This window comes from Miniopterus natalensis, chromosome 9, assembly GCF_054644295.1.
Source record: "Miniopterus natalensis isolate mMinNat1 chromosome 9, mMinNat1.hap1, whole genome shotgun sequence".
Classification (NCBI taxonomy): domain Eukaryota; kingdom Metazoa; phylum Chordata; class Mammalia; order Chiroptera; family Miniopteridae; genus Miniopterus; species Miniopterus natalensis.
The window spans coordinates 18476781-18503690 of NC_142089.1; the positions used below are offsets into that span (position 1 = coordinate 18476781).

At 52.4% G+C, this 26910-nt stretch overlaps 1 protein-coding gene across 1 annotated transcript; it reads right to left on the reverse strand.

The window, feature by feature from the left end:
• Nucleotides 1-1351: 1351 nt before the first annotated feature.
• Nucleotides 1352-26429, reverse strand: TRIM62 (tripartite motif containing 62). The gene is made up of 5 exons (XM_087820286.1): nt 25993-26429; nt 16647-16742; nt 11849-12105; nt 10990-11105; nt 1352-3641 (listed from the first exon to the last, which is right to left on the reverse strand). Exons 1-5 carry the CDS (start codon nt 26398-26400, stop codon nt 3091-3093), a joined length of 1428 nt encoding a protein of 475 aa, XP_087676412.1. The 5' UTR covers nt 26401-26429; the 3' UTR covers nt 1352-3090.
• Between the last annotated feature and the right edge of the window lie 481 nt (nt 26430-26910).

A 26910-nucleotide genomic window follows, 5' to 3' on the forward strand; every position in this document is an offset into this window, starting at 1 on the left:
ACTTTTGACCTCTTGGAGGTGCCCCAACTTCCAGGATCCCCTAGTTGGGTGTGCAAATTAAGCCCCTACAATACTCCAACACTTGAAACTGGGAGTGAAGACTGGGAGTGAAGCATTTCTTGGATCTGGTGTGGAGGCTGAGCAGAGAGAAGGGAAGGACCTTGGAGGGGTGCTTCTCCCCCACCAGACAGATGCACTGAACAAAGATGGAGGGGTGTGGTTTTGGGAGTCACAGGGATCTAAGAGCACAAGGTGGGGTGGGGGAGGTTGGGGATACTCATCTCAGAATCAGCCCCCCAATCTTTCTGCCCCTGCCAACAGCCCCTCCCAATCCTTGTTCGTGCAGCTCTTTCTAGAATCCCAAACAAGTCAATGACTGGGGTGGTTCCCTCTCTCCTCTCCCCACCTCCAGGTGTAGGTGAAGATCTACCTGGTGCCTCACAGAGCATCCAGTCTAACTTCTCTCACTCTGCCGGTGAGAAGAAGAGGAAAGGACCTTCAGGGTACAAAGTGGGTCACCACAGAATAAGAGTAGGCCCAGGACTCCTGTCTCCCAGGCTGCTGCACTGCACAGCTGCAGGGGCCCAGGGGCCTTTCCATGTAGTGTGCACAGCCTATGTCCACATGCAGGGCTCTGCCTGACTCCTGGCCAGGCTGCTTCCCCATCAGTCAGAGGTAGAATGCATCTGCTTCTACACGGCAGACCTGGGGACCAGGAAAGTGGGGTCCCACACCCCACATAAGGCACAAGTAGGAAAATAGACTCCTTAGGGTCAGAGCCAGCCCAGAGGTTCAGAAAACTCACAGTTCCAGGCATGGGCTCTGGGAGACAGCTGAGTGAGAGGCAGGGCCTCCCTAAGTGCATTGCACTTTGCAGCTTACTGATAAATCATGAGACTGGGTTATTACCCCCATTCCCATGTAGAAAAACAGACCCAGAGACATTAAATCATTTCTCTAAAGTCACACAGTGATGGAGCCTGGATTCAAGCCCAGGTCTGTGGGATTCCAGAGACCAGGTTCTTGCCTTTGTTTCATGAGTTATGCTCTGCTTCCAAGTCTACCCCCACGCTCTTTCCTGGCAAAGACTGCCAGTCTTCCCTGACTAGTGTGGTGTGAGTAGTGGTTTCAGAACTCAGTTCCAATCCATGCTCCATTACTTACCCGTGTGGGACCTGTAGGTGAGTCATGTCTTCTTTCTTAACCTCATATTCCCACTTCTGTAAAATGGGCATACTACTATCTACCCAGTAGAGTGCTTTGTGGATTAGCCATGCTAATGTATGCAGACTGTCTGAAACATAATAAGTAGGCCTTTTTGTTTGTCAAAATGAATGAAATGGACCACTGATAACCTGTAACTTTAATTTAATACAAATTCATCATAACTCACAAAATGGGCAACATTTAAATTAAAAATACTGCTGGGGGTGGCCCAGATTCTGGTAGATGAAGGAGTGGAGCAAGACTGAGGATTCCTCCTGTCCAGAGGAAGCCCCAATGGGCAGCAGTTGTGAGGTGAGAGCCCCCCAAGTTCAGCTAGTCTGGTTCCTTTGGGATGGGTGTGGTCAGAGACTCCAGGTTCAGAATCTAGGCCCCAGGACTAGAAAGAAAAGCCAGGGCTGGAGAGACATTTCAGCTTGGTCCTGCAGGTCCATCTTCAGGGCTCCTGCCCCTGGGCAGGGACAAAGCTAGAGCAGGAAACCTGGGGGCTCTGCTGCTTCAAAGCAAGGCCTGGAGGTAGACTCCAGTGGCAAAAAACAAGGATGGACTTGTTCAACATCCATTTTAACTTCCTTCTGGTGGGACTTTTTGTATGGCTGAAACTGGAAAGAAGAAAACTACATTTCCCAGACTCCCTTGCACCCAAGGTTTGGATCTGATTTACAACTCCCCAAACAGAATCCCTCATAGAGACCTGGATTTGGGAATTGAATTGAGTGGGAGAGAGGCAGGTCTCAGAACATCCATTTGCTGGCACGTAGCAAAGAGAGCACAGTTCTGCAGTCAGCAGCTCCCTGAAGCAGTGGCTTCCTGCATACAGGAGCTGCGTTCCTGGTCAAGAAAGACATGATGAATCTCACAGCTGGGAGCTGTTCCTGGAAATTCAGTAAAGAGTCTGCTCCTCCAGCCCTTCCAATAATTTTGCAAAGCCATCAGGGACCAGGTAGTAAATCCTGTCTAATTAACTACAGCAGCTCTTGTTTTGTGCAACGGGATCTTAACGTAGATAGATGCCAAACCTGAAAAGAGGTCCCAGCCAACAGCCCATTCCAGCACTCAGGTCCTGATGAAAACGGCTGCTCCCCACAGCCTCCCCCACCCCCTAGCCTGGTCACAGAGGTCTGGCTGGACCCTTCTCCAAGCCTCCTCATCCAGGGATGCTTGCCCTGCAGCTGCCTTTAGACCTACAGGCAGGAAGGTGGTGGCACAGTGACTGCAACATGTGGGCTCAACTACTGGGTGCCTTCCACAGGCCACAGCACTGTCTCTACCTGCAGGGAAGCAGGAAAAGCAGGAACCATAAAGCTCTTGGTCTGAAGGTGGAAGGAGAGGGTGGTTCTGAGGCCACACTTGGTCCAGCTGTGTGGCCACAGAGTGTCCACTGTGGACTGGGGTCAAGGGTAAAATGGCCCATCACTAGCTTGGTCAGGGGCAGTCTTAGGCCTGGGAGCCCAAGAGGGTTCTGAGTATCTTTCAAGCTGCCAACTGCTGGCAACACACTCTGACATATCCTGAGGTTAGGGCATGTGGGCAGGAGGGGGTATAGGGAGGCAGTCCTCTGCCCCTGAGAAGATGGGGATGAGGGTTGGGCAGGGGCTGCCCTGAGGAGAAGCCATGTCACACTCCTGGACCAAAGATGCATCCCCATCAAGGTCAGAGCTACAGAACATCAATGCTGGAAGCGGATTTAGGAATCATGGAGCACAACCTCCATTTTACACAAGGAAAGGGAGGCTGAAGGGTAGACAGCCACCTGGGATCTCAGGCCGGCTGGGCTGGGCCGGGCTGGAGTCCAGGCCTCCTGTCTCCTGGGCAGGACCCTTGCTGGCGGCCACGGCCCTGGGCCTGCGGTGTCCTTCGGCTGCATCAGATGCGGACGGTGTTGATCCGCAAGGGCTGCACATTCTTGCCATTGGCGTGGCTCTGCCCGGGGCTGAAGTAGGAACAGAGCTTTCCCGGGAACTTCTCGCGGAAGGTGTAGAGCCAGGACATGTCGTCGGCGTTGTAGAAGATGAGCAGGCCTTGGTCGTAGTCCAGGAAGACGCCCACCTTGTCAAGCTTGTCCCGGACGTTCAGCCGCGTCCAGGGCTCCGTGCAGGCGCTGTACTGGTTGCCGTCGTGCATGACGATGCAGTAGAAGCCGCGGCTGGGCTGGATCTGGATGCTGCCCTTGCGGCTCGCGGCCTCGTGGGCCAGCCCGATCACCCACTGCGTCTTCTCGGCCACCACCACCTCCCAGTAGTGGACACCGCCGCTGAAGGCCTCGGAGCCCAGCACCGACACCTCCACGTCAAAGCGCTTGGGTGAGTCCTGCAGCGGCTGTGGGTGCAGGTTGCCGTAGGCCACGATGGTGCAGTCGTCGGACAGGATCAGGCGCTGGTGGGCGGTGCCCGGGTCCAGGGTCAGGGCAGCTGGCACTGCAGGGGATGGAGGAGGGAGATATGAGTGGAGAGCAGACTGGACACATTCTGCAGTACCTCCCTGGGGGTCAGGTTCTGGTTGGTCCCCAGGAGGCTGTGATGCTGAATACAAGCCTCCCTGGGCCGCAGCTGCTTCTGTAAAGTGGAAGGGTGAGGGCTGAGGTCCTTCCAGATGTCAGCTTGGCTCGGGAGCAGGAGCTACGGCTGCTCATTCAGGGCTGATGCCTGGGGCAAGGCACAGCGTAGGCATGCCACATAACTTTGTTGACTAAACCAGAATCAGGTCCAGAATTAGAGAATTTTAGAGCTGGGAGGGAGCTGAAAGATCATCCAAGGGCAGGATAATCCCCCTAGGGAGTGATTTGGAAATTTGTGGGGGGTGTTTGGATTGTCTCAAAGATGGGATACAGGGGTTTTAAATGCCCTGAATGAAAAGCACAGGGCAGTCCCAGGCCACCCCCCCAATATTTTTCAAATGTTCCACCGGACAATACTTTTCATACAGTTTTAATATATACTGAGTATTTTGGAATGCAACCACCATGCAGACTGAGGAAAGACTAAATTTGTTCTGTTTGAAACATCACAGAATTGTTCACGTTTTTGGAAGCTACATCTCTAAGGACAATGCCACTGACTGATACAACCTACCTGTTCAGTCTGCATTTGAGGCAGGATGGTGTTTTATCTGACTACTCCATCATATTTTCTAGTGTGGGTGTGAGTGAACATCTACACAGTGACATACACAATATTTTATTGTAAGTAATTTCCTCCTGGCTTCTCTCCTTTATATTATAGCCAGATTATATATGTGTGTGTGTATGTATATATATTATATATTTAAAATTGTTAAAAGGTCATTCTATCTTTGAGACATTACAAATTATTTGTTATGAGAAGTAGATAATGGGTCTGGAAAAGCGGAAAATCACTGATTCTAGGCCAACTCTCCCATTTGACAGATGGGGAAACTGAAACCCAGAGAAGAGACATGGCTAGTCTCAGGTAACTCAGCAAAGCCAGGACTAATCAAGGCCATGTGCAATCCAGCCCAGCCCTCTCTCCCAGTCTACCTCTCAGTTGCAGCTCCCTGTCCCACTCAGGCCCAAGGCCTTCACTCAGACTGTTCCCTCTAGCACCTCCTCTCTGCTTGTTGTAATCGCCCCCCACAAGGATCAATTTCAAGGCTGATCGTCTAGGAAGCCTTCTGGTTGGTCACTTTCCTATGAGATTCTTTAACTTTGTGCCCTCTCCCAACACAGGGCACAGTCTTCTGTGCCCACATCTTCCCAGGAGGGCAGGGACTGGGCACTATCCAGCTAGCCTCTCCCTGTGTGCCCAGTGCATGGGGAACTTTTCTGGAGAGGCTCATAAGTGAAACGGAGCCAGCTTGTGTTACTCTTTGGACCGCCAGCACAGGCTGGGTCACTTGGCTCTCAGAGTCTCATGGACTCTTGTCTGTTTACTCCTCCCTGAGGGAGCTGATGCCCAGTCGGAAGAAGGGGGAACCTGGAAGCGACCCTCTTTAGCATGCATGACCATTTTCAGGCCTGAGCAAGACAGAGGGAGAAAAGGTGGAAAGAAGGAATCCTGTCACCACTTCCTTGGAGCAAAGGAAGGACTCCATCTGGCTTTCTGGAACTTTCCTTACACTTGGCTGGAGCATTACCCCTACTTTAGTCACCTCTATTGGCTGACAGGCTGCACTATGACCAGTCATATGACAAGGTAACACGTTCATACCCTGATTCAGAAATAAAATGCCTCAGTGATGGCGACTGTCTCCAACAGGGAGCAATAGCCAGCCAGCCCAAGCTGTGCTTCTGTGGACACATCCGCTAACAAAGCTGACCGTCTGACAGGCCAAGCTCCTTCCATGAGCTATGTCAGGAGTGAATTTAGTTTTGCATTGTACATTTTTCTTTCCTGGTCTTAGAATTCAGGGGCCTGCATGGAAACAATTAGCCCTGTGAATAGAGGGGTCAATGGAAACACAATTCTCTATCCAGGGACATTGAAGAGGGAGAGCCAGGAGAAAGGAGACACTGGATCAGAATGAACTTGTTACCTTGTCATGTGACTGGTCACAGTGCAGCCTGTCAGAACCATAAGGCTCCTGCCACCTGGAATGTAGGAATTCCCACAGTGGGGTCAGGAGGTAAGAGGGGGAGAGGGGTGTAGGAAGTGTGTGTGGGGGGGGAGCTAGGAAGAGAAGAACCTAATTAGATACAGATGGGGCCGCTCCTCGTGGCTGTGGAGTGTGGGTCATACTCAGGTGTCTATTGCATAGGGTCAGAGCAGGCACAATGCCAAGGTGTGGCGGCAGGAGTTCTGAGTGCTCACAGGAACCTGGGCCTTGTATCTGAGGCGCCCAGGGGGATTTGAGGAGACTGGCACACAGTGGATGGAGAACAGCGCTGGCCACTTCCAGTGCCACTGCGAGCGGGGAGGCTGCTCTAGGAGGCAGCCAAGTGGGCGGTCAGGGATCCTGAGGTTGGGCCGGCAGAGGTGAGCCTCAGGGACGGAGGAAATCCTGCGCTGAGCACCAGGTCCTGGGCAGAGAAGCCAGGGACTGGATGAGCGCAGGGCGCACCACTCCTTGGCAGTGGAGGCTGGACTAAGGGGCGAGGCCCAGCATCTCAGAGGTAGGGCTAGGGCGGGACGTGGTGTTCTCATTAGGCAGAAGGCATGGCCTGACTCTTTGAGACTTTTAAGCCCCAAAAGGTGGGCTGAGGGCCACCTCTAGGGGCCCCCACCTCATCATAAACAGAGGGTGCTGTCTTCTGGGCCTCCCTCTCCCCGACCCTGAGGCCAGGGCTGGCAGGAGTTAACAGCCTTCAGATCAGAAAGAGGCCCAGAAGAGGACATGGCAACACCTTTCCTCCCTCCTAGAAGTCAGGCAATCCCTCCACCCATCCTTTATCCTCAGGGGACGTGAGAGACCCAGGGAAACAAATCCAGTCCCCCAGGGTTTACTGAGCTGCTTCCTAGGTCCCAAGACACTGTTTCATAAAAACAAAAAGCAGGCAGCCTGTCTGATCTCCAGGTAGGCCCAGTGTCCATTAAAGCCTTTCTGAGATCTCGAGGTCAAAATGCATTCGGGAAGGAGCATGGACATGGAGGCCCCAGGAAGTGTTTCCGGGCCTTCATTAACCACACACTACAGCAGCCCAACTATCAGAGAAACCCACAGTCCAGCACCAACGCTTGGCAGGGAGTGGCTTGTGCCTCTCTGTTCTCAAGGACAGTGGCTTTGAGCCTGCATAGGCCCAACAGGACAGGAGACACCATCAGCTCTTTCCTCTGGCCAGGCCTTTAAAAAATCTGGTCCCCCAGGTCTCCCCCCTACTCAGGCCCTCAGGTGCACAGTGCTGGCAGTCAAAAACATTTTCACATCCACTAGCTGATGGGAATACCACAGCAGCCCCAGGAGCACAAATTACTGTACCCATTTTTCAGAAGAGGAAACTGAGGCTCCAGATACTTCTCTAAGTTCAGTGGTTTGCTTAAGTTGCCACTTGGGGTGGAAGCAGCATTGAAACACGAGTTAAGGTCGTTTCACACACGTTCTTTCCTTTATGTGGCCCCAGAAAGCCTGTTCACAAGACTGAGGAACATTCTGATATTCATGATAATAATGACAAGCAGGTATCAAGTACTTACCAAGTTTCAGGCTATTATCACAAAGAAATGATTTTATTTAACTCTCACACCTGTCCTGGGAGATTAATCACACTTTCCCAATCCCTGTTTTACGGGTGAAGTAACAGGCTCAGAGAGGGCAGCCATTTGCCCTGGTCACACAGCTAGGTAGGCAGTGAACATGCTGGCACCCAAAATAACTAGATTCAGATAAGCAGGGGGAGAAGAGAACAGGCCAGGAGGGGGAGGTGGTGGGGAAAAAGGGAGCAGTGTCTGGTGTCCTTGGGACAATGGCCACCTGGCCTGGCTGGGGAAGAAGCTGATGCCTGGGAGCTGAGACAATCAGGCCAGGCAGTTGGAGAAGGGTTTCCAATGTCAGAGGGGTGGGATGGGTGGTGGGCGGTAGTAAAATGTGAGGTTCCAGAGCAGGGGGTGGGAGGACGGGGAGGAGTGACAGGTGCTAGATGAAGTTCTCAGGTGAGCCAATAGGAGGTCTGAGCTGCAGGGGGGGCATGCAGGAAGCTGCTAGGGTCCATGGGCTAGGCCCCTGGGGGCGCCTGCCCCTCCCATCTGGACACAAAGGGCCTTGGTGCTGGCAGAGGAGCCAGAATGACTTCATAGGCCCCACAGACAAAGGAAGGGGCTGGCTAACCAGGTCACTGTTCTCTGAACTCCCAGGGGCCTCTGTCCTTGGCAGGATGTTTGGGGCACACATTACTCTGCTCCCTCAGCCCCTCTCCTACAGGCAGCTTTTTCTTGGGCAGTGGTTCTCAACTGGGGTGATCTGCCTCGCAGGGGACCTTGGGCAGACTGGAGACATTTTTGGTTGCCACAACTGGGGGCAGGGGGTGGTGCAGCATCTAGTTGTGTCAAGACCAGGGATGCTGCTAAACATCCTACCATGCACGGGACAGCCCCCAACAACAAGGAATTATCCAGCCCCAAACGTCAACAGTGCTGAGGTGGAGAAACCCTGCTCTGGGGCTGCGAGTTCCCACATCCATGTGCTCTCTTGTGAGGAAGTTGGGAAGGAAACACTAGCATCTCCATTTTATAGAGGAGGAAACAGGCTCAGAGGAGGAAGTAGCTCATCTAAGAATCTGTGGCAAGTTGCTTCAGTCAACAAATATTTATTGAGTACCTACTTTATGTCAGGTACTATTCTAATTGCAGAACTCAGACTAGGACTCAGTTTTTTATTCATTCATCATTAGACATTTACTGTGCTGGCTGCTGGGGATATATAATGATGAATTAGACCCAACTCCTGACCCCTTGGAGTTCACAGTCTAGTGAGAGAGGAAGCCATATAGACATTGACAAAACTGTGAGAACAGGAGAACCCAGGACTACCTGGAGAAATCTAGGAAGGCTTCTCAGAGGCATTTATCAAAAGATGTGAAGGAGGCAGGAGTTAATCATCAAAGGTTGAGGTTTATGTAGAGGGTTCCAGGCCAGGGAACAGCCTGTGTAAAAGTACGGAGGAGGGAGAATCTGGCTTATAGGTCCTTGGTTGTCAGGCTGTGAGCTGTGACAAGGATGCAGCAGATGGCTGCTAAGACAAGTAGAGCTCTGAGACAATCTGCCTGAGGGGCTTCCCTGGGTCAGTGGCTGGGGCAGGAACAGGACCCTTGGATGTGCTTCTTGCCTCCTTGAGATATGCTGTTTCACCCATGAGTGGCCCTGACCCTGCTGGGTCCCACTGTGGAGGTCCCTCCAAAGGTAGGAGCACACAGAGACTCCTGCCTCAGAAGGATAACCCAGAGTCCCACCCAGTCTCCTGGAAAAGGGGCCCTCCCCCCAACTACTGCACCGTTTGTGAATGAGGGCACAGAGCACTGCGAGGTGGCCCTTCACTTCGTGAAATCAGTAATCGTGTATCAGGTGAGGCCTTCAGTCACCTACAGTCTCTCTCCATCTTCACTTCTGCCTTCTTCTCCTGGGTCCTTCCCATCAGCCACATACATGCTGTTATTTCTTTTGTCTTTAACAGCTGCTGCCACACTCTCTCCTTCCCTTAAAACTCCGTGAAAGTACTGTCTCCATACGCTGTCTCCATTTCCTCTCCTCCCATTCTCTCTTGGACGACCTCCAATCAGGCTTTTGCTCCTACTGCTTCACCAAAATCGCTCTTGTAAAAGTCGCCAAAGACCTCCATGTCACTAGATAGAGTCTGGAGAACAGTCAGTTTTGGGTTCTTCTGCACTTGGCGTAACAGCCTTTGCCACCACTAGCCACTCTCCTCCTGGAACCACTTTCTCCACTCGGCCTCCAGGACATCCCAGGGTTCTCTCCTACTTCTCCAGGGACTCGTTCTCCGTCTGCTTGGCTGGGTCACCCTCTTGTCCCTGAGGCCCCAGGGCTCACTCTATCGCATCTACCCTCACTTCCTAGGTGATCTCAGCTGGGCTCATTCAATACGGCCCACACGCCGAGGATGCCAGCCCTGACCTTCTCCCTGTACTGCAGATTTGTCATTCCAACTGCCTTCTCCACATCAGTACTGAGACATCTAGCTGGCATCGCAAACCTCATGCTCACAACTCCATCCTTCCAGTCACCTCTACCAAAATCACTGCAGGCTTCCTTGTCTTCTCTCACACATGAGATCCAATCAATAAGCAAATCCTATTGGCTTTCCCTTCAAAGTATATCCTAAATCCAGTCATCCCTCACCACCTCCACTCTCACCACCCTGTTCCAAGCTGCCATCTCTCATCTGAATTATAGTAGTCTCCTAACCACTTTCCCAGACTCCACCCTTTACCCTCTTCAGTCTCTTCTCAACCCTGCAGCCAGAGGGATCCTTTAAAAACTTCAGCTAACTCATGTTATTTCACCGCTCCAAACCCTCCAATGGCTCCCATCTCATTCAGCATAAAATCTGAAGTATTCACACTGGCCTGCGGGCCCTCATGGTCTGGCCACTGCTCCATCCCTGACCTCCTTACCTCAACTTCCCTTCTCATTCCACTCCAGCCACACTAGCCTCATTACTGTTCTTCGAACATGCAAAGCTTGCTCCTGCCGCAGGGCCTTTGCACTTGCTATTACTGTTGCCAGGAACACTCTTTCCTTGGGTGACTACATGACTCACTCTCCTTCTTCCTTCAGGTCTTTACTTCCATGCCTAATTCTCAGTGTGGTCTTCTAACTGGATCTCCTTTCTAAAATCTCTATTCTACCTCAGCATCCCCTGAGCCCCTTTCCTATCCTTTATCATTATCTAACAAACTATGTATTTTATTTATTTATTTACTTTGGTGTCTTTCTCTCTCACACCCTAGAATGTAAGATCCACGAGAGCAGGGATTTTGGCCCGTTTTGCTCACTGCTATATCTCTAGGACCTAGAATAGTGCCTGGTGTGAAGTAGGTGCTTTATATAAACTGTACTTAGAGAATGAACAAACTGCCCAGGGCATCAGTCTCTTTATCTGGAGAATGGGTATACTAATAGAACCTACCTCCTGGGGTTGTATGAAGATTCATTAAGCCAACTGATTATGTAGGTCCCCAGCATAGGCTCTGGAACACAGTAGGTGTTCAGCAAGGCACTCTTTTCCTCCTTCAGCCCTGCCCTCTTGCTATGTTTAGAAAAGGGAGCTGGGCTGGGCTGGGCTGTGCGCCATTCAGCTTCAGCCCATGATAATCCTTGTCTCTTCCTGGGCTCTCCTGTTGAGAGGCAGGCAGGGCCTTACCTGGGTGGATGTCCTGGAACAGGGACTTCCAGATGGTATACTGCAGGGGGCCTGTGTACTTGGAGGTTGGAAAGTCTTCATATGTCAGATTGGTTTCATGGATTTTCCCTTTGAGCCTGGAAGGAGAGCAGGAGAGCAGGTTGCATTGGGGGCTAGATTCCTGTCCCAACACTGGAGCCCTATAGCCACCTTCAGGGCAGCTGACATAGGGTGAGGTCATGTGTGTGAAGTCTGCTGGACCCAGATTCAAATGCCTACTTGTACCACCTCCTACCTCTCTAGTTATCAGCCTTAGTTTCCTCATCTTTAAAATGGGTACTGTAATAGCACCTGCTTTCTGGGTTGTGAGGATTACATGGCATAACATATGTAAAATGCTTAGCACAGTGTGTGGTTCATGGTCAACACCAAATACATGATGTTAGCTATCAACCAACAATTAAGTGCCATTATTATTAAAGGTGGCTATGAGACAAGAGAGACCTGGGGTTGAATCCTAGCTCCCCAACACACTAAATGAGGAGCCTTAGTCAACTGATCTACCTTCTCTGTGCCTCAGTTTCTACATGTGTGAAATGGGATGACAGTGGTAACTCCCTTCAAGGGGGCTATTTGTTATATATAATATCCATGTTATTATAAATAATATGCAAATCTGTAATATAACATACATATTATAAATAACACAAGTATTACACTATATTATGTATATATAAATACATAAAACCTTTAGTCCAGGCTCTGGCACACAATAGATGTCCTGTACACTTGATAAAGATTTGAATGAATGAATTCTCTGCTAACCACCCCATCTGCCTCATTCCTACCACCCCACATGGGCCGGGGTGGGGGTACTGACCTCTCGGACAGCGAGGCCACCCCAGCCAGGAAGGTGTGCCGGTCAGTTTCGGCCAGCCGCTCCTGCAGGATCTGCGCCCCCTCCTGCACCTTATGCAGCTGCTGGCTGTAGCGCTGGACTTTCTGCTCGATGTCGGTCAGTGTGCGCGCCGTGTCGGCCTCCAGCTCCTCCAGCATGGCCTTCTGCCGCTCACGCAGCAGCCGGTGCAGCCGCTCGAAGGCCTCGCCGATGGTGGTCCGCAGGCTTTTGGTGGAAGACTGGGGGGACAGTCACCATGCGTTATGTTAAGGGGAGTAGATGGGGTGGTCCCTGGGTGAGAGGAGGAAACTGAGAGCCTTGGCATGTAGGGAGGAAAGGGAGGGAAAGGGCGCGCTCGAGGGGGGAATGGCACATGCAAAAGCATGGTGGTATGAAATGACTGGCATGGCCAGGCATAGCAAATGATTCTGTATGCCCTGTTAGGAAACTAACGAGATGGTCCCGGTGAGACAATGAAGCATAAACTAGAGGATCAGCAAGGGACATGGCTTAAAGGACATTTAGGGTGTCAAAGACATCTCTGACGGACTGGCTGCACGTGAGAAAAGTGTGAGCATGATGTTCAGACTTTTAATTTAGGGGTCAGAGGGATGGGAAGCTGGGTGATGAGGTGGGAAGGAAGCTGGGGAAGGGGCTGGAGGGAAGGAAAAGGTGTTGATTTCAATCTGCGAAGTCTTTATTTTTGAAAAGAACCACTCATGGGCTCAAGCAAAATGACAAGGAGATGAGAGATATCAGAAGCTTTAGAAACAGCAATGTGCTGGGCAAACCTTGGTGGTCTCTCACCCTGTCCCGCCACAACTGAGACCCTCTGGCCGAGAAACAAGAGCTGGAGGTTAAGGCCGTTATCAGAGGAGGCAAGTATGGACTTTTGTGGCTCTCTCTGCCCCCACGGGCATGCCAGGCCCAGGAGGGGGTTGAGAGGTGAAGGGCACAGGCTTTTGCGCCCACCAGTCTGGGTAAGGATCCTAGCTCTGGGCCTTTAGTATGGCAACCTCGGTTGCCTGATATCTGCAAACCTTAGTTTTCTTATCTGTGAAAAGAGTAAGACAACTACATTGCAGGGTTATGGTGAAGATTAAATGAGGGAATGTTCACAAAATTCCTGGCATTGTTCGAGGTGCAGAGAAAGGGCCTGGTTATTAAAAAGGCATCAGCTCTAACAGACACATCCTAGCAGTTCATTGAGAGATGGCTTCTGAGCTGCAGCCTGAAGAATGAGCAGGATGTCAGTTGCGGGTGAGAACAGGAAGAGGGAACAGCACGAGTCAGGATGACACACCCGGGACACAGAAGTGCGGCCAGGCTGCAGCAGTGTGTGGGGCCTGCCTCCGCGATTTTACTTTGTGGGATTCTGGCTGGGAGTTCACAGAGTCAGGGACCCTGCTGTGTGCCGTGCCCAGGGCTCTGTGGGAGGCTTGACAAAGCCGCAATTAGGGCTGGTCCCCTCGCTGTCTCGGCTGTCGGCCTGCAGGAAGAACAGCTGGCAGTGGGCCAGCCTCCCTGCGCATGCCCACCCAGAGCGCCAGGCAGACAAAGGGTGGAGGGGAGGCTGCGGAGGATCAGCCAAGCTGCCGGGGCCTCCCTGAGCCCCTCACCGAGGGAGGGCAGAGGCTTCTGGGGCAGCAGGTCACAGATGGAGGGGATGGGGCCTGTGCTTCCTGCACCATCTGCCGCTGCCCTCCAAAGGTCCCCAAAGCCCTCGGCCACCCCTTTGAGTTCCTCCTCAACCACGCTGCAGCAGCATTTGGCCCACTGGCCACCCTCTACTAATGGAAAGCTCTGGTTTGCCTTACACCGCTGTGGCTGCTCGCTCTCTAGGGCTTGTCCAGGCCAGCTCCTCCCATTCTCATCCCACATGCCCTCCATCATCTCCGGCTCTCCCTGCTTTGAGGATGGCTCCCACGTGCTTATCGGTGGCCTTGCATATCTCCTGAGCACCACATTCATCTTTCCACCTGTCTCCTCCACACCTACCCCTGGGATCCCACAGGCCCCCCAATTCATTGCGTCCAAAGTCAACTCTGTGTCCTGGCCAACGAACTCGCTGCCAGAGTGATCCTTCTAACGCGTAAACTGAGTCATATCCAATCCTGAGTTTAGGAACCTTTCTTGGCTCCTTGAGGACTAGTAAACTGCTACATCCCTTAGCTTGAAATTCAAAATCCTCAATTCATCCCAGCTTGCCTCTCTAGTGCCGTTGCATTGCAATTCCACCTGCCTAGAATGGACATCCCAACAGATGGTTTATTCAACTGGCAAACTCCTACTTATCCTACAAGACCCAGATCAAAAGCGATCTCCTCTGCGACACCTTCCTTAACTTTTTCAGGCAGTGAGTTACATGTTCCCAGAGCATTTTGTAAATATTTCTTAATACAATGTCCCACATTTTATGTGGCTCCCAGCTAGTAGATCAACCTCCCATCCCATGGAATGATGTCTTCTTCAGCTCTGTCCACCCTGTGTCCATTCCAGGGCCTGGCACAAGGCTGGGCAGTCAGGACCTGCCTGAGAGGTGAAGGAGGGAAGGTTCTTGCCCAAGATTGCTCTGCAAAGGTGGGTGTAGACCCCATCTTATTTTTAGAGTGGGAACCCAGTGCCCCCAGGACAAGAGAGGATGGGTAGGGAAAGTGGGAGAGACAAGGAGAGGGTAGCTCAGAAATGGAACATTAGAGTGGCAGCTACCCCAGGAGACCCAAACATATTTCCTGACCTACCTGGCTTGCTGACTACAAAGCCAGAGATACTGCTGAGGACACCCCAGCATGAGGCTGGAATGTGCACTAGGCTCTGACAGAATTGGACAGTAAGCTCCCAATTGGCCACTTATTAGCTCAGGTCAGTTTGTGTCAACCTGGGTCTCAGTTTCCTTGCTGATAAAATGGAGATAACAGTTCCTACCTCAAAAGGTACCTCCCTCCGCTCATTTGTTCTGTAATTATTTACTGTATGGGGGGCACTGTGCTAGGTCTGGGGAGTCCTGCTGTCATGGAGATGACATTCTGTGGGGCTCAGCGAGACAATGAATGGGAAGCAATTTCCAGCAGAGAAAGGTTTAGCCTAACTGGTGTGTCCCAGTTACTTTAGTTCTTTATATGGCAGAGCCACCCCCACCTCACTCCCAATCCCTTTGGTGCTATGGCTGGGAAAGCAGCCCCCACCCCAGCCCACCACATCCCTGGGAACACACTGGGGCTTGGAGGAGCTGGGGCCATTTCAGAAAAACACCGTGCCAAGAATGCATCACTCAGTCAGGGCCGACCAAGGAAAACACTGGGCCCGGGGAGAGAGGTCAGACAGGCCCTCAGGCTGGGCTATTGGAGGAGCAGGCGCCGCAGGAAAGCCGAGTCAGGCACCAGGTGAAATATGACCTCCAAAGCATCCATAGGCATTTCTTATATAAACACCCCAGTCCAGACAGGAAGCAGGGCTGGGGGAACTGGAGGGGAAGGTGGCCCCCCAGGACCTCCCAGAGGTAGACAGATGGACAGGAAACCATGGGAGGAAGAGGTCAGTGGAGAAAACAATGGGGGTTGGTGGTAGAAAAAAGAAGAGAATGCTGGGAGGAAGAAGCAAACCATAACGTTCCCCCCTCATCCAGATAGAGGCTTCCATTTGCTTCTCTTTTCCTGAGAGGTATATAAGCACAAGGCAGATGGGGAAACTGAGGCTGTGAGAAGCAAACAGGCCACAGTCCTGTGACTGTTTCTCATCTGTTGCCCGCAGAGGGTCCTGCCCAGAGTCCCTCTGGAATGTTCTATGAAGAAATGTTTGAGACCCCACAGCAGGTTGCCATGCTGGGGCACAGATCTGGATCTCCAATGGCCTCTCAGAGCCCCAGTGTGCCCTCCAGAGGCCCGTAGCTTTCCTAAGGCTCTGCTCCAGCTGCTGCTGGCAGTGCCACTCCTGCTAACAGAGTGGAGCCCAACTGAAATCACCCGAGAGCTTAGCAGCTGGGCCTGGGTCCCCAGTTCTTGGTCCCAGAAAGACAGGACAGAAATCAAAGCAAGCCTTGCCCAGGTAATGAGCTATCTGTGAGGAGAACTAGAGGGAGCTCCTTAGCATTGTGCTAGGATCCAGAACTTCAGGGCTGGAAGTAGCCTGGCAGAGACCCCACTGTAGAGATAGGAACTCCAGGGCCCCAAAAGTATGCCGTTTACCCAAAGTCATACAGTGAGTTAGTGGCTGCATCAGAATTCACAGCCCTCCTCTCAGGTCAAGAAAAAGGCTTTTTCTTTTAAACCATTGTAGCCAGAGACTGCAGGGTTTGACCCTATTTTCCAGAGTCCATGATCCCATGGACTGAGTTTGAGATGGGAGATGATACCAGGGTTGGCCCACAAATCATCAGCAGAGCTTTAAGGGAAGATGCTCAGGGTTGGCTCCTCATGCAATAGGTGTGTTTAAAAATGCAAGAGAGGAAAAGACCCTGCAGGGAGCAAGGGTTTTCCCCAGGGTCCTTGGTCTCAACTTCCACACAAAGCAGGAAGGGAGAAAGGGACCCACCTATAATCCACGCACTAACCCAAATCCTTGCCCTCAGCCACCCTGGATTAAGTCCCACATCGTTTACTTTTGCTGAAGCCTGGACCTCAGTTCCACCCCACAGCCCCACTCCTCCACAGGGAGTTAGGTGCCCCGAAGTCCCGCCCCCCAGCAGGCCCGAGTCTCCGCCCCTCGCTTTCCCCGCTGGCCCCGCCCCCGCGAAGCCCCGCCCACCCGGCCAACTCCACCCTTGTCCCCAGGCCGGGCTCACCTTGGTCTCTGCGAGCTGTCGCTTTAGCAGCTGCAGCGCCTCTGTGTGCTCTCGTTCGCTGTCCTGCAGGGCCTGAAGCTGCTCCTTCAGCTCCCTCTGGAGAAAAAAAAAAAGCCCCAATTTACAAGTGTTTGCCAGTTTCTGTGATGTAAACGTTCCCACCAAAGCCGGGTTCAAGCTATCAGTGTGAGGTCACAAGACAAGGGGCTAGGAAGAGGTGTGCAGAGTCAGCTCTCAAACAGGTGCAAGCTGGCTCCAGCACACCACTGCCTGGGGTTCTTTCCTATAGGCTTGTGTGTGTTTGTGCACATTTCAAGTGCTCCATAGCCACATGTGACTAGTAGCGACTAGTGGCTACTTGCATTATTCTAGAAAGTTCTACTGGACAGTGCTGCTCTAGATGCACTAAGCACCTTGCAGGCTGTCCTCCAGGCCTTTGCACTTGCTATTCCCTCTGTCTGGAATGCTCACCCACATTTTTCTCCACTTGTTAGGCTCATACTCATCTTTTAAGGCCTAGATCAAATACCACCACTGAGAATCCCTCTTAAACTCTTCATACTGTCCTGAGACACTCATCTTTGAGTAGTGCCCTTTGCTTGCACCACTATGGCACACACGGCATGTTAACTGCCAAGTTACCTGTCAATCTTCCCCACAAGATTCTGGGTTCTCGAGGGTCGGGACTGTGTCTGATAGATTTTCATACTCTCAGTACCTAGGACAGGGCCAGGCACAGAGTGACTTGGGTATGAATCTGACCAGGGAAGGGGCTGGGCAGGTCAGAGCTCACCTCTGAAAGGGTGGGAGGGGAGAGAGGGCCCCAAACAGGCAGCTCTCTCCAGGAGGGCTACAGCACCTGGGGGAACAGCTAACAGGAAGCCCAAACCCTGGAACTCACATGGCAGGACCTCCGCCCCCTCCTCCCCTGGCCCTTCCCACGAGTCTCCTTCTAGGCCTGGGGCTGGCTCTGCCACACACTAGCTGTTACCTTGGGCATGTCCCCTAACTTCTCTGTGCCCCAGTCCCTCGCCTACGAAATGGGAATAATACCTTCTAGGGTTGGGTGAAATGAGATAATAGTATGAAGTGTTTAGCCTCACAGGAAACCACAAGCCAGGCATGTGTTGTTTATTTAATATGAAGTAATATGTTTATCCATCTGTGTTTCATTAATTCAATTTCTAGTTAAAATGTTATAGAGGGGAAAATAAGGGAAATGTACAGAATTTGTACTGCTCTGAGGACACAGACATAGGCAGAGCTTGGCACACACTGAGTGCTCAGGAGATGGAGTGGTCATTATGTCCCACATGAGGCTTCTGCGTCACTTCATATCCTCACCCCTTGCTGTTTCCAGGTCCCTCCCAGCCTCCTCAGGCAGCCAGAGCAGGAAGGCGCCCCAGGGACCATTTGATCCAATGCCCTGGATTTTTAGAACAGGAAATTAAGGTCCAAGAAAAGGGACTGAGTGACCTACGGCCATGGACTGACATAAGAGAACCAGCCAGACTCCCAGCAGAGGCAAACAGGAAACATGAAGCTATTGATAAACTAAGTGATAGAGCTAACTGGGAGGAAGGACAATGGCAATGCCAGAGCTCAGGACCAGGAGGGCTGAAGGTGGCATGATTTGGGTTTGAATTTCACAGGCGTCATGTCACCTAATTCTCACAACAAGCTCACGAGGTTGGTGCCTTGTCACCTCCATCTCACAGAGGGGGAAATGGAGGCTCAGAGAGGCCAGGCAGCTGGCCTAAGGTCACACAGCTTGTAAGGGGCTCTGAGTGACTCCAACACCCTTGGTTGCTCTGTCTCCCACTCAATTCAACACAGCCATCATGTCTGGTCACCCATGGTCAGGCTTTGGGCCAGCCCCTCAGGGGCTATTGACATAGTCCTTGCCCTTGAGGAGTCTGCAGGTAGTCGGGGAGGCAGAAACTAACAAGGGAGAACGGAAGAAACATGGAGGGACCACCTAGGAATCAATGCAGCTGGCTGCCACCACTCAACTGTGTTTGTGACACCCTCCCTCCACCTCAGTTTCCAAATCTGTAAAGTACAGCTCATCACAGCGCAGGCTCTGTGGTGTTGAGGATTAGATGACTTAATTCTCAACCTCACTCAATGCCCAGGATGTGCTGTCACTCTTAGCTGTTGTCATTATCGTCATAATAATTAGTTATATGTCAAATAGAGACTCAGACCTGGGGAGCTTCCAGGAGAGTTTGTTTCTGATGGATAGATGAGCAAGGTTCCTTCAAGTCTCCAGGGTGGGGTCCGAACATTTCATGCAGAGAGAACTAGTCAGGCAGGGGCACACCTGGCTATGCAGGAAGTGGGGGACAGTCAGGGATGGCTGGAGCCAAATATGTGGCAGGGGGTAGAGTCACAAGCTGGAAAGGCCATGGGGCTAGCTCCATTGAGGATGCAGGATGGAGAAGGCCTTGAAGGTCAGCCTGGGGGAGCTGGACTCTGCAGGGGCCCATCAGAGCTGGGGCAGGGCAGAAAGAGGGGACTTGAGGATGCACCTGCAGAAGGCAGAGCCACAGTTCTGCAGCTCTTCCTCTGGAGAAGGGACAGAGTCAGGGCTGGTGCAGATCGTAGAAAGAACTATGCAAATATGTCAGCCGAGGCTCTGAGGCTCGCATAGGTTTGGAGAAGCCAGGACTGGGACAGCAGCTGCAGCGAGGACAGAGAGCCAGGGTTCACATGTCCTCAAGGCCAGACCTCCCCTCCTGAGTGGCCACCCCTCTCCCAGCCCAGAGAAGTCAGGAAGCTATCTCTCCTCGACTTCAGCCCCCTCACTGATCAGTGCAGCCCAGTGGAGATATGAACACTGGCACCAGAAAGGCCTGGGTTCAAATCCCAGCTGCACTTCTTTCCTTTCTCAGGGCCCACCTCTCAGAGTTCTACCTGTCAAATGGGGATAAGAGCCACTCACAGGGTTTGATGAAGATTAAATGAGACCATACCTATGAAAGGGCCAAGCATGGTGCTGGCACATCGTAGGTGCTCAAGGCCCTGGGACTGCTCTCTCTTCCCTTCTCTGACCCAAGGATGCCAGAAATCTTAATAAGGCAAACTGAACTTGCCTCTCTTTTTTCCTTTCCTCCCAATCCCTCTTGCTGCCCAGAACTCCTGATGCTCCTGCTCCTGCTGACAGACCTGAACTCCTGTATATTTTCTCTACCTTTGAGCCCCACCCCTCCTTGTCCACTTGGGCTCTCCCACCAGTCCACCCTGAGCAGATTGGACCAGGCCACACTTGCCTGCTCAAACCCATTCCTGGCTCCCCAGCATCTCTAGAATCAAGTCCAAGCTCCTTGGGCTGGAGGATGGTGTATTGAAGGTCCTTCTTGAGCTGGTCAAGCTTCACTTTCCCATTCCCACCTCCCCCCGTGTACCCTCTCCTCCAGCCGCATGTGCTGGACATGTGCTCACCACCACGTGTGTCCCTGGTCAGACTCGGGTAACCTGAGCCCGAGTTCCAGCTTCAGTGACACTTAGTGGTTGTACTTAGGCACAATTTTTAAGCCTCAGTTTCCTCATTTGGAAAATGGAGCAATGAGATCCAACTCATAGGGTTGCCCTGTGAATTGGGCCAGGGCCAGAGCTCATTCATTCCCTCCTGGGCCACCCACAGGCCTTGGCCTCAGTATCTACAGCAGGGGTGTCAACTGAGGAAATTACTGAATGAATCTCTGAATCCAAAATAGAACCCACCTCCAAGTCCTCCACCCCCACCTCCACCCCCACCCCCAGGGTCCAAGCAGATCTCAAGGTCCTGCAGGTAAATGATGCTCTGAAAACACCACTGGGTAAGAGTCCATAGAGCTGAGTGCTGGTCTAACCTCGGACAAGTCCATTTCCCCATCTGGAAAGTGGGGAGAGGGTGGAACTGGGTGGCTTCTGAGCTCCCTCCCCATTTGGATGCCCCTTCGAGGCAGAATATTGGTGGGAGGCTGAATTCTGAGCCAGACAGACCCTAGTCTGAATCCCTTCTCTGCCTCCCACTTACAGTGTGATCTTAGGCAAGTTACTGGACCTCTCAGCCTCAGTATTTTCATCTGTGCAATGGTGCTGAGTCCCACTCAGGGAGTAGGGAAAGAATAAAGGGCTATTGTGAGGGTTCAATGCCCGTAACAGCACCTGGCACACAGCAAGTGCCCAATAAACTTTGGCCAGTGTTTTTCTTTATTGTTGTTATTATTTCTGTTGTTGTCACTCCCCACAGATCATTTTTTCTCTATAAAATAAACTTCAACTGCAAGCTTCTGCACTGTAGCCTGTGCTTAGCCAAGATGTCCTGGATGAACAGGACATTTCTGGCTGCCCAAAGACACTTGTGAAGAGGGAAGTAGAGATGCCAACTGCTAGCCCTGGGTTTGACTCACCTCCAGCCTCGCCCCCATGGAGGCTGCTTTTGTACATAAATCCTGCCTTCTCCTGGGACACCGACAACCTGGCTGCCTCCCTGTCCTTCGTATCTGTTATTTCTTTGGGTGGGCAGCAACTCTCTTCCCTCTTTACACATTAAACGGATAGTCTTGTTCCTACTTCCATTTCCCAGGTTGGGAAAGGGTGCGGAGAAGGCAGTACCTTCCATTCAGGCGAGGAAGCCAGAGGCAGGTTTAGCACCCAGTTCTCTAACCCTGCTCTTTCCCTGCTTGGGTGTCTCTGGATCACCACACCCAGTTTTTCAAGGCTCTCATCCAGGGCTGATCCACCGCATGAAGGAGGCCTTGGGAAAAGCTCCAATGGTCACATGAGGCCTGGAGGGGGTGGCTGGGACTGAATCGGATCCTTTCTCTGGAGGGTAGGAAGCTGAGATGGCCAGAGAGCAGGATATCATGCCTGACCAAGATGACATCCTGCCACCTGCCCTCGATGCATCAGCTGGAGTAGATGGACTGTGTCCCTAGCCTGACCCTGTGCTGAGCACTTGAAATACAAAGACAGGCAGGATCGGGGTGGGGAGGTGGAAAGACGACTGCTCGGCTCTCAGAGGCAGCTCGGAGCCTATGCGGGGCCCAGTCGGACTGGCTTCAAATCCTGCCCCTGTTATTTACTAGCTGGGTGACCAAACAAGCCACTGCATTCCTGAGCCTCTGTTTCCTTATCTGTAAAAAGAGCAAATTACAGAACGCACTGGACAAGGAGTTATGAAGATGAAATGAGGTAATGCCAGAGAGGCACTTAGCACAGCCCCAGGCGTCAGGCTAGAGCTCAGTAAATATTAGCGGCAAAGTCTCCAGCCCTGCAGAGATGGGGCTCCCGCCCTCCCCTTTGGTCTAGTGCTCAGCAGTGGGGAAAAAAAGGGAAGCTGTACACACACACACACACACACACTCACATGCTATTTACACAACAAAAATTCTGTAGAACTAGGATGCAATTCTAAACAGGTTTTTCTATAGGGTGGGACTATTGGGAAACTCTAACATACATTATATGGCTCTGTTTACTATGCTAATTCTATAATCAAAAAAATAGAAAGCTTTTATTTTAGGCACAGTATCAGGCACTTTTGACGCAGCATCTGACACCTTTACAACATCTCTCACCCATGTTATAGGTGAGCGGGTGGAAGCCTAGAGAAGTGAAGTGACCTGGCCAAGGACACACAGCTTCTCAATGATGATGCCGGGATCTGACGCAGTATTGAAATCTGGAGAGTACAAAGCAATTCTACCTGGCAGGTCAGGGAAAGAGTCATGGAGCGGGTGATATCCGAGCTGAGCCTGGAAAGCTGAGTAGGACTTCTTCAGGCCTGGGTTCTCAACCAGAGGTGATTTTGACCCTAGGGGATATGTGATGAAGTCTGGAGACATTTTTGGTTGTCACAGCTTGTGGGGAGGGCTGCTACTGGCATCCAGTGGGTAGAGAGAGGCCAGGGATGCTGCTACACATACAATGCACAGAAATGCCTTGCACTACAAAAACTTAGCTGGCCCTAAATGTCAATAGTTGTGGAGTATGATGTAATATCCTAGAACTTCTATTATTTATTAAGTGCTTACAACATTAAGTACTAAGTTTCTGCAAATGTCATGTAATTTAATCCAACCCCATTACTCATACTGTCAATGAGGAATGTGAGGCTCAGAGATGGTAAGTAACTTTCCTAAGGTCACACAGCCAGAAAATGGTAGTGCCAGGGTTGGAGCTGCCTGAATACAAAGCCAGACCTCTTAACCTTTCTGCTCTGGTGCCTCCAGGAAAAACATAAAAATGTAAAAGCACCAGACCAACTGCTAGGCAGGGTTTGTGTGGGGGATCTTTGACTGAGCCTAGGCCCAGCCTCCTCTGGCCTTGAGGCCTTGGGCTAGCCAGGCCTGCCCACCCCCTTCTGCCATTTCCCATCTGTCAAGTGAAGGTTGCACCAGACGATCTCCAAGGCCCTGCCAGCTCTAGTCTGTTATCTTTAGGACAGAGGCCCAATCCCAGGCTCCAGAAGCCTGCAGAAAGGAGAGGAGGGAGTGTGATGGACAGGCTCAGCCTCACTCCCAGTGCGTAAATAGCTAATGAGCCCTGCGCTTCCCCACCAGGAGAGAGATGCAGGTGTGGGCTGGAGTATCTTGAGCCTCACCTAGGAGCTTACCTCTCTAGTGGGGAGGCATGTTTCTCTGCCACCTTCTTGTCAAGCCCAAGGAGACACCAAAGCCAGGCCTCCTCAGGCAAGGAGGCAGGTCTGGGCATTCCCCCAGCAGGACATACCAGTTCTCACAGGTAGAACGACAAAGAGTGGGAGTGCTGCTGACCCAGCCCCCACCACGTGCCAGGTGTCTTTAATAGCAGGTTGATCTCAGGTCAGCCTCATGAAAATCCTGGTAGGACTGAATCATCCTGACCCCAGTCAACAGATGGGAGCATCAAGGCTTGCGTGCATCGACTTGGCTGAGTCACACAGATCGTGCTGAAGGAAGGTTTGGAATGCAAGTGTTGATCCAGGGCAGTACACTAAAGGTGAGTGAGTGGCAATCCTGTCTGTCTTTTCACTCAAGAATGAAAAGTGTTTCAATAACGTTTGGAGAAAACATATGTTCAAGTTCTCCTGTATTCCCCAGGACACAGAATGGAATATAAAAAACCTAAACACAGTAATTATGATTTTCTGGTTTACCAAAAGGGGGAACCAAGGTTCGGAGGGCAGAGGCCTCTCCAGCTAGAAAGTCAGACAGGGAGAGGAGGGGATGAGCGGCAGGGGAGGGATCTGGCCGGGGGTCACACTGTGCTTTCTAGCCCAGAACTCTCATTGTCTGGCAGTGTGGCTTTGGGTATGTCACATCACCTGCCTCAACCTCAGTCTCCACATCTATATAATGAAGAGGTTGGACAGATGATTTCAGACAGAATCCCTTCAAACTCTGACAGCCTGCACCCGGTCCTGTTAAAGTTTCTTTCCTCTTCCCAGTTTGTGTGACTTCACAGAAGGGGGGAAATGAGGCCACCAGTGCTTGGGACAAGGAACTCTGGACGTTGAGGACCACTGCTAGCCTTGTGCAAGCTCCCAGAGCCCCCAACCCTTGCTCTCCATCCTCAAAGAGACAGACTGGAAGGGAGTCAGTCAAGGTTTTGGGATGAAAGGAATAGGGAGGGGGTAATGGTGAACATGGGCCATTTCTCCTGGGGTCAACACTCATCTCCATGAACATGTGCTAGGTGCAGGCTGATATGTAGGGACTCATGTATATGGGTTGAGGGGAACCCTCTACAACATGGGCAAAGTAGTTATTTATCTCCTGCATAAGCATCTTGAGGGCCAGAGAGCTCACTCTCTCCCAAGTTAGTCCACTGCATTTTTATAAAATGTTTGAGTTGAAAACCTTCTGCTTCCAAAAGCTCCGTAGTCTGGACCAGCTCTGGTCAAGGTTGGTCATTCATTCATTCGACCTTTACTGATGTACTGTCAGCCAGGCCTTCTGCCAGGCTTTGAGGCCGTAGATATGATGAATGAGAGACTGTCCCTGCTCTTGGGGAACTGTGTGCTAGACGGGTATGCCAAGGCCAGAGACATGAGGCTGCTGGACTGAAATGGTTTAGCTTAAGTAAAAGATTCCAGGCTGCAATGAGCTTGGAAACCATTTTATTAAATACAGTAAAAATCAGTTTCTTTGCTATTCTCCAAGCCTTTAATATGCAAATGTGCACTAAGAATCCTTTAAGGGGTGTACAGAAAATGTACCATACTTCCCAAATATAGCTGATCTGGAACACTACTTTTTAAAACATCATACTTATTAACAGAGAACATTAGGGGAAGTGCAGCTCTAATGCTCTTTTTTTTTTTTTTGCCAGTGGAGCTTGGGGAAGGCTTATACAGAATCTTTGAGCAGGGCTTTGAGAATTGAGTAGGAGTTGGTTAGTGAAGATGGGAAGGTTTAATGGAGACCATTTAGAGTCCTAGGCTGACTATGCTCAGGTTACCGTGCATGTTGTGTTTCATTTAGTCCTCAAAGGTCCTGATGTGGGTGACAGAGCCAAGCAGGTCATCAATAGCCCCTGGAGACTTCTACAGGTTCACACCCTGCCTTCTCAAATCACCTCACCTCAGGGCCTTGTTCTCAGAATCTTGAGTCCTCAAGTCCTGCCCCCACTCTCAACCAGGGCTCTACTCCAGTTTAAACCCATAATACTTCTTACAGTATCTGGGCTGGATCCCAGCCTTAACCCCTCATGCACCTCAGTCTAGCCCTTGGCACCCAAACCTGCCCTGTGAGCAGTTTGCTGATCCTAACTTAAACCCTCTCTCAGATTTAATCCTGCCCTGCCCAGTTTAGGTACTGCCCCCTTGGTCCTGGTACACACCTGACGGAACCCTGCCCTATCGGGCCCCCACACCTGCTGCTCAGCTACTCCATATAGTCCTGACCCATCCTGGGAGGCAGTTCCAGCCCGTTTAACCCTGACTGTGTTCCCATTCCAATCTGTGTCTGTCCCCAACTCTGTCCTGAACCATTCTTACCTGGGTCCGGTCTCCAGGTCCAGCCCCATGGCACTAAACAGTGGCCCTAACCTTGCCCACTTCTGATTCAGCCCATCCCCAACCCTGCCCCAGCCTGTACCTAGTCCAGGCCTGATCTCATTTGTCCTTCCCCTACTCCACTGGTGACCTCTCCCCAACCATGGACCTACCCCAACTTCAGTCTCTCAGACCCCGCCCCCGGCCCCGCCCCTCGCCGCAGCCCTGCCCCGGCCCCGCCCCGTGCTAATTCTGATAGGGCCATGACCCTGCGGGCGGCCCCGCCCCGTGGCAATTCCGACCGGGCCCCGCCCGCGGCCCGGCCCTGACCCCGCCCCCGCCCGGCCCCGCCCCCCGCCGCAGGCCCGCCGGGCCGCTCACCTGCAGCTCCTCGAAGGCATCGTCGATGCCGGTGACTTGGTGCTGCTCGTGCAGCGCGGGCTCGTCGCAGAAGAAGCAGAGCAGTGTGCGGTCCGTGAGGCAGAAGAGCTTGACCTTGTCGTGCGCCTGGCAGGGTCGCGCGGCGCGGCGCGCGTTGAGGATGGCGTCCAGGGGGAAGGCGCTGTAGCGCTCCACGATGTTGGCCAGCTTGAGGCTGGGCGCGAACGCGGGCTCGGGGAACGTCCGCCGGCACTCCGGGCAGTCGCGGGCGCCCTGCGCCTCCTGCCTCACCCAGTGCTCGGTGATGCAGCGGCGGCAGAAGTAGTGCTCGCAGCCCAGGCTTACCGGGTCCTGGTAGATGCTCAGGCAGATGGAGCAGAGCAGCTCGTCCTTGAGGCTGCACGCCATGGCGCCGGGGCGGCGAGGACGGGGCCTGAGGCGCAGGGGGCTGCGGAGAGCGCGCGGCGTGGTCGGGGGCGGCACCGAGGGATGGGTGCGGGGGGCAGGCCGGGGGAGGGAGGCGTAGGCGCTACAGAAGGAAGGAGGGATGTCCAGGAGGCGGGTAACCCGAGGCAGGGTGCGGAGTAGAGACAACCCGAGATGCCAGCTTAGGGAGGTGGTCTCCAGGCAGTGGGTGACCTGGAGGGATGGGTGCTGGACGGAGGGGGCCGCGGGTGTCTGAGGGGAGGGACTCCTGGCAAGAAGGTTCTAGGGGAAGGGACAGTCCAAAGGAATGGATGCTGGGAGAAGGAGATCCAGGAGGGGGACAGAGGCCTTGGGGGGCTGAAATCCAGGGATGGGTGCGATAGGGGGGAGGGGGAGAAGCTGGGCATAGGGAATTCTGGGGGAGGGAGAAGCCAAGCGGAGCCGCACCGCAGCTATGCCTGGCGGGGAACGGAGGGGTGCGAGCACGCTCAG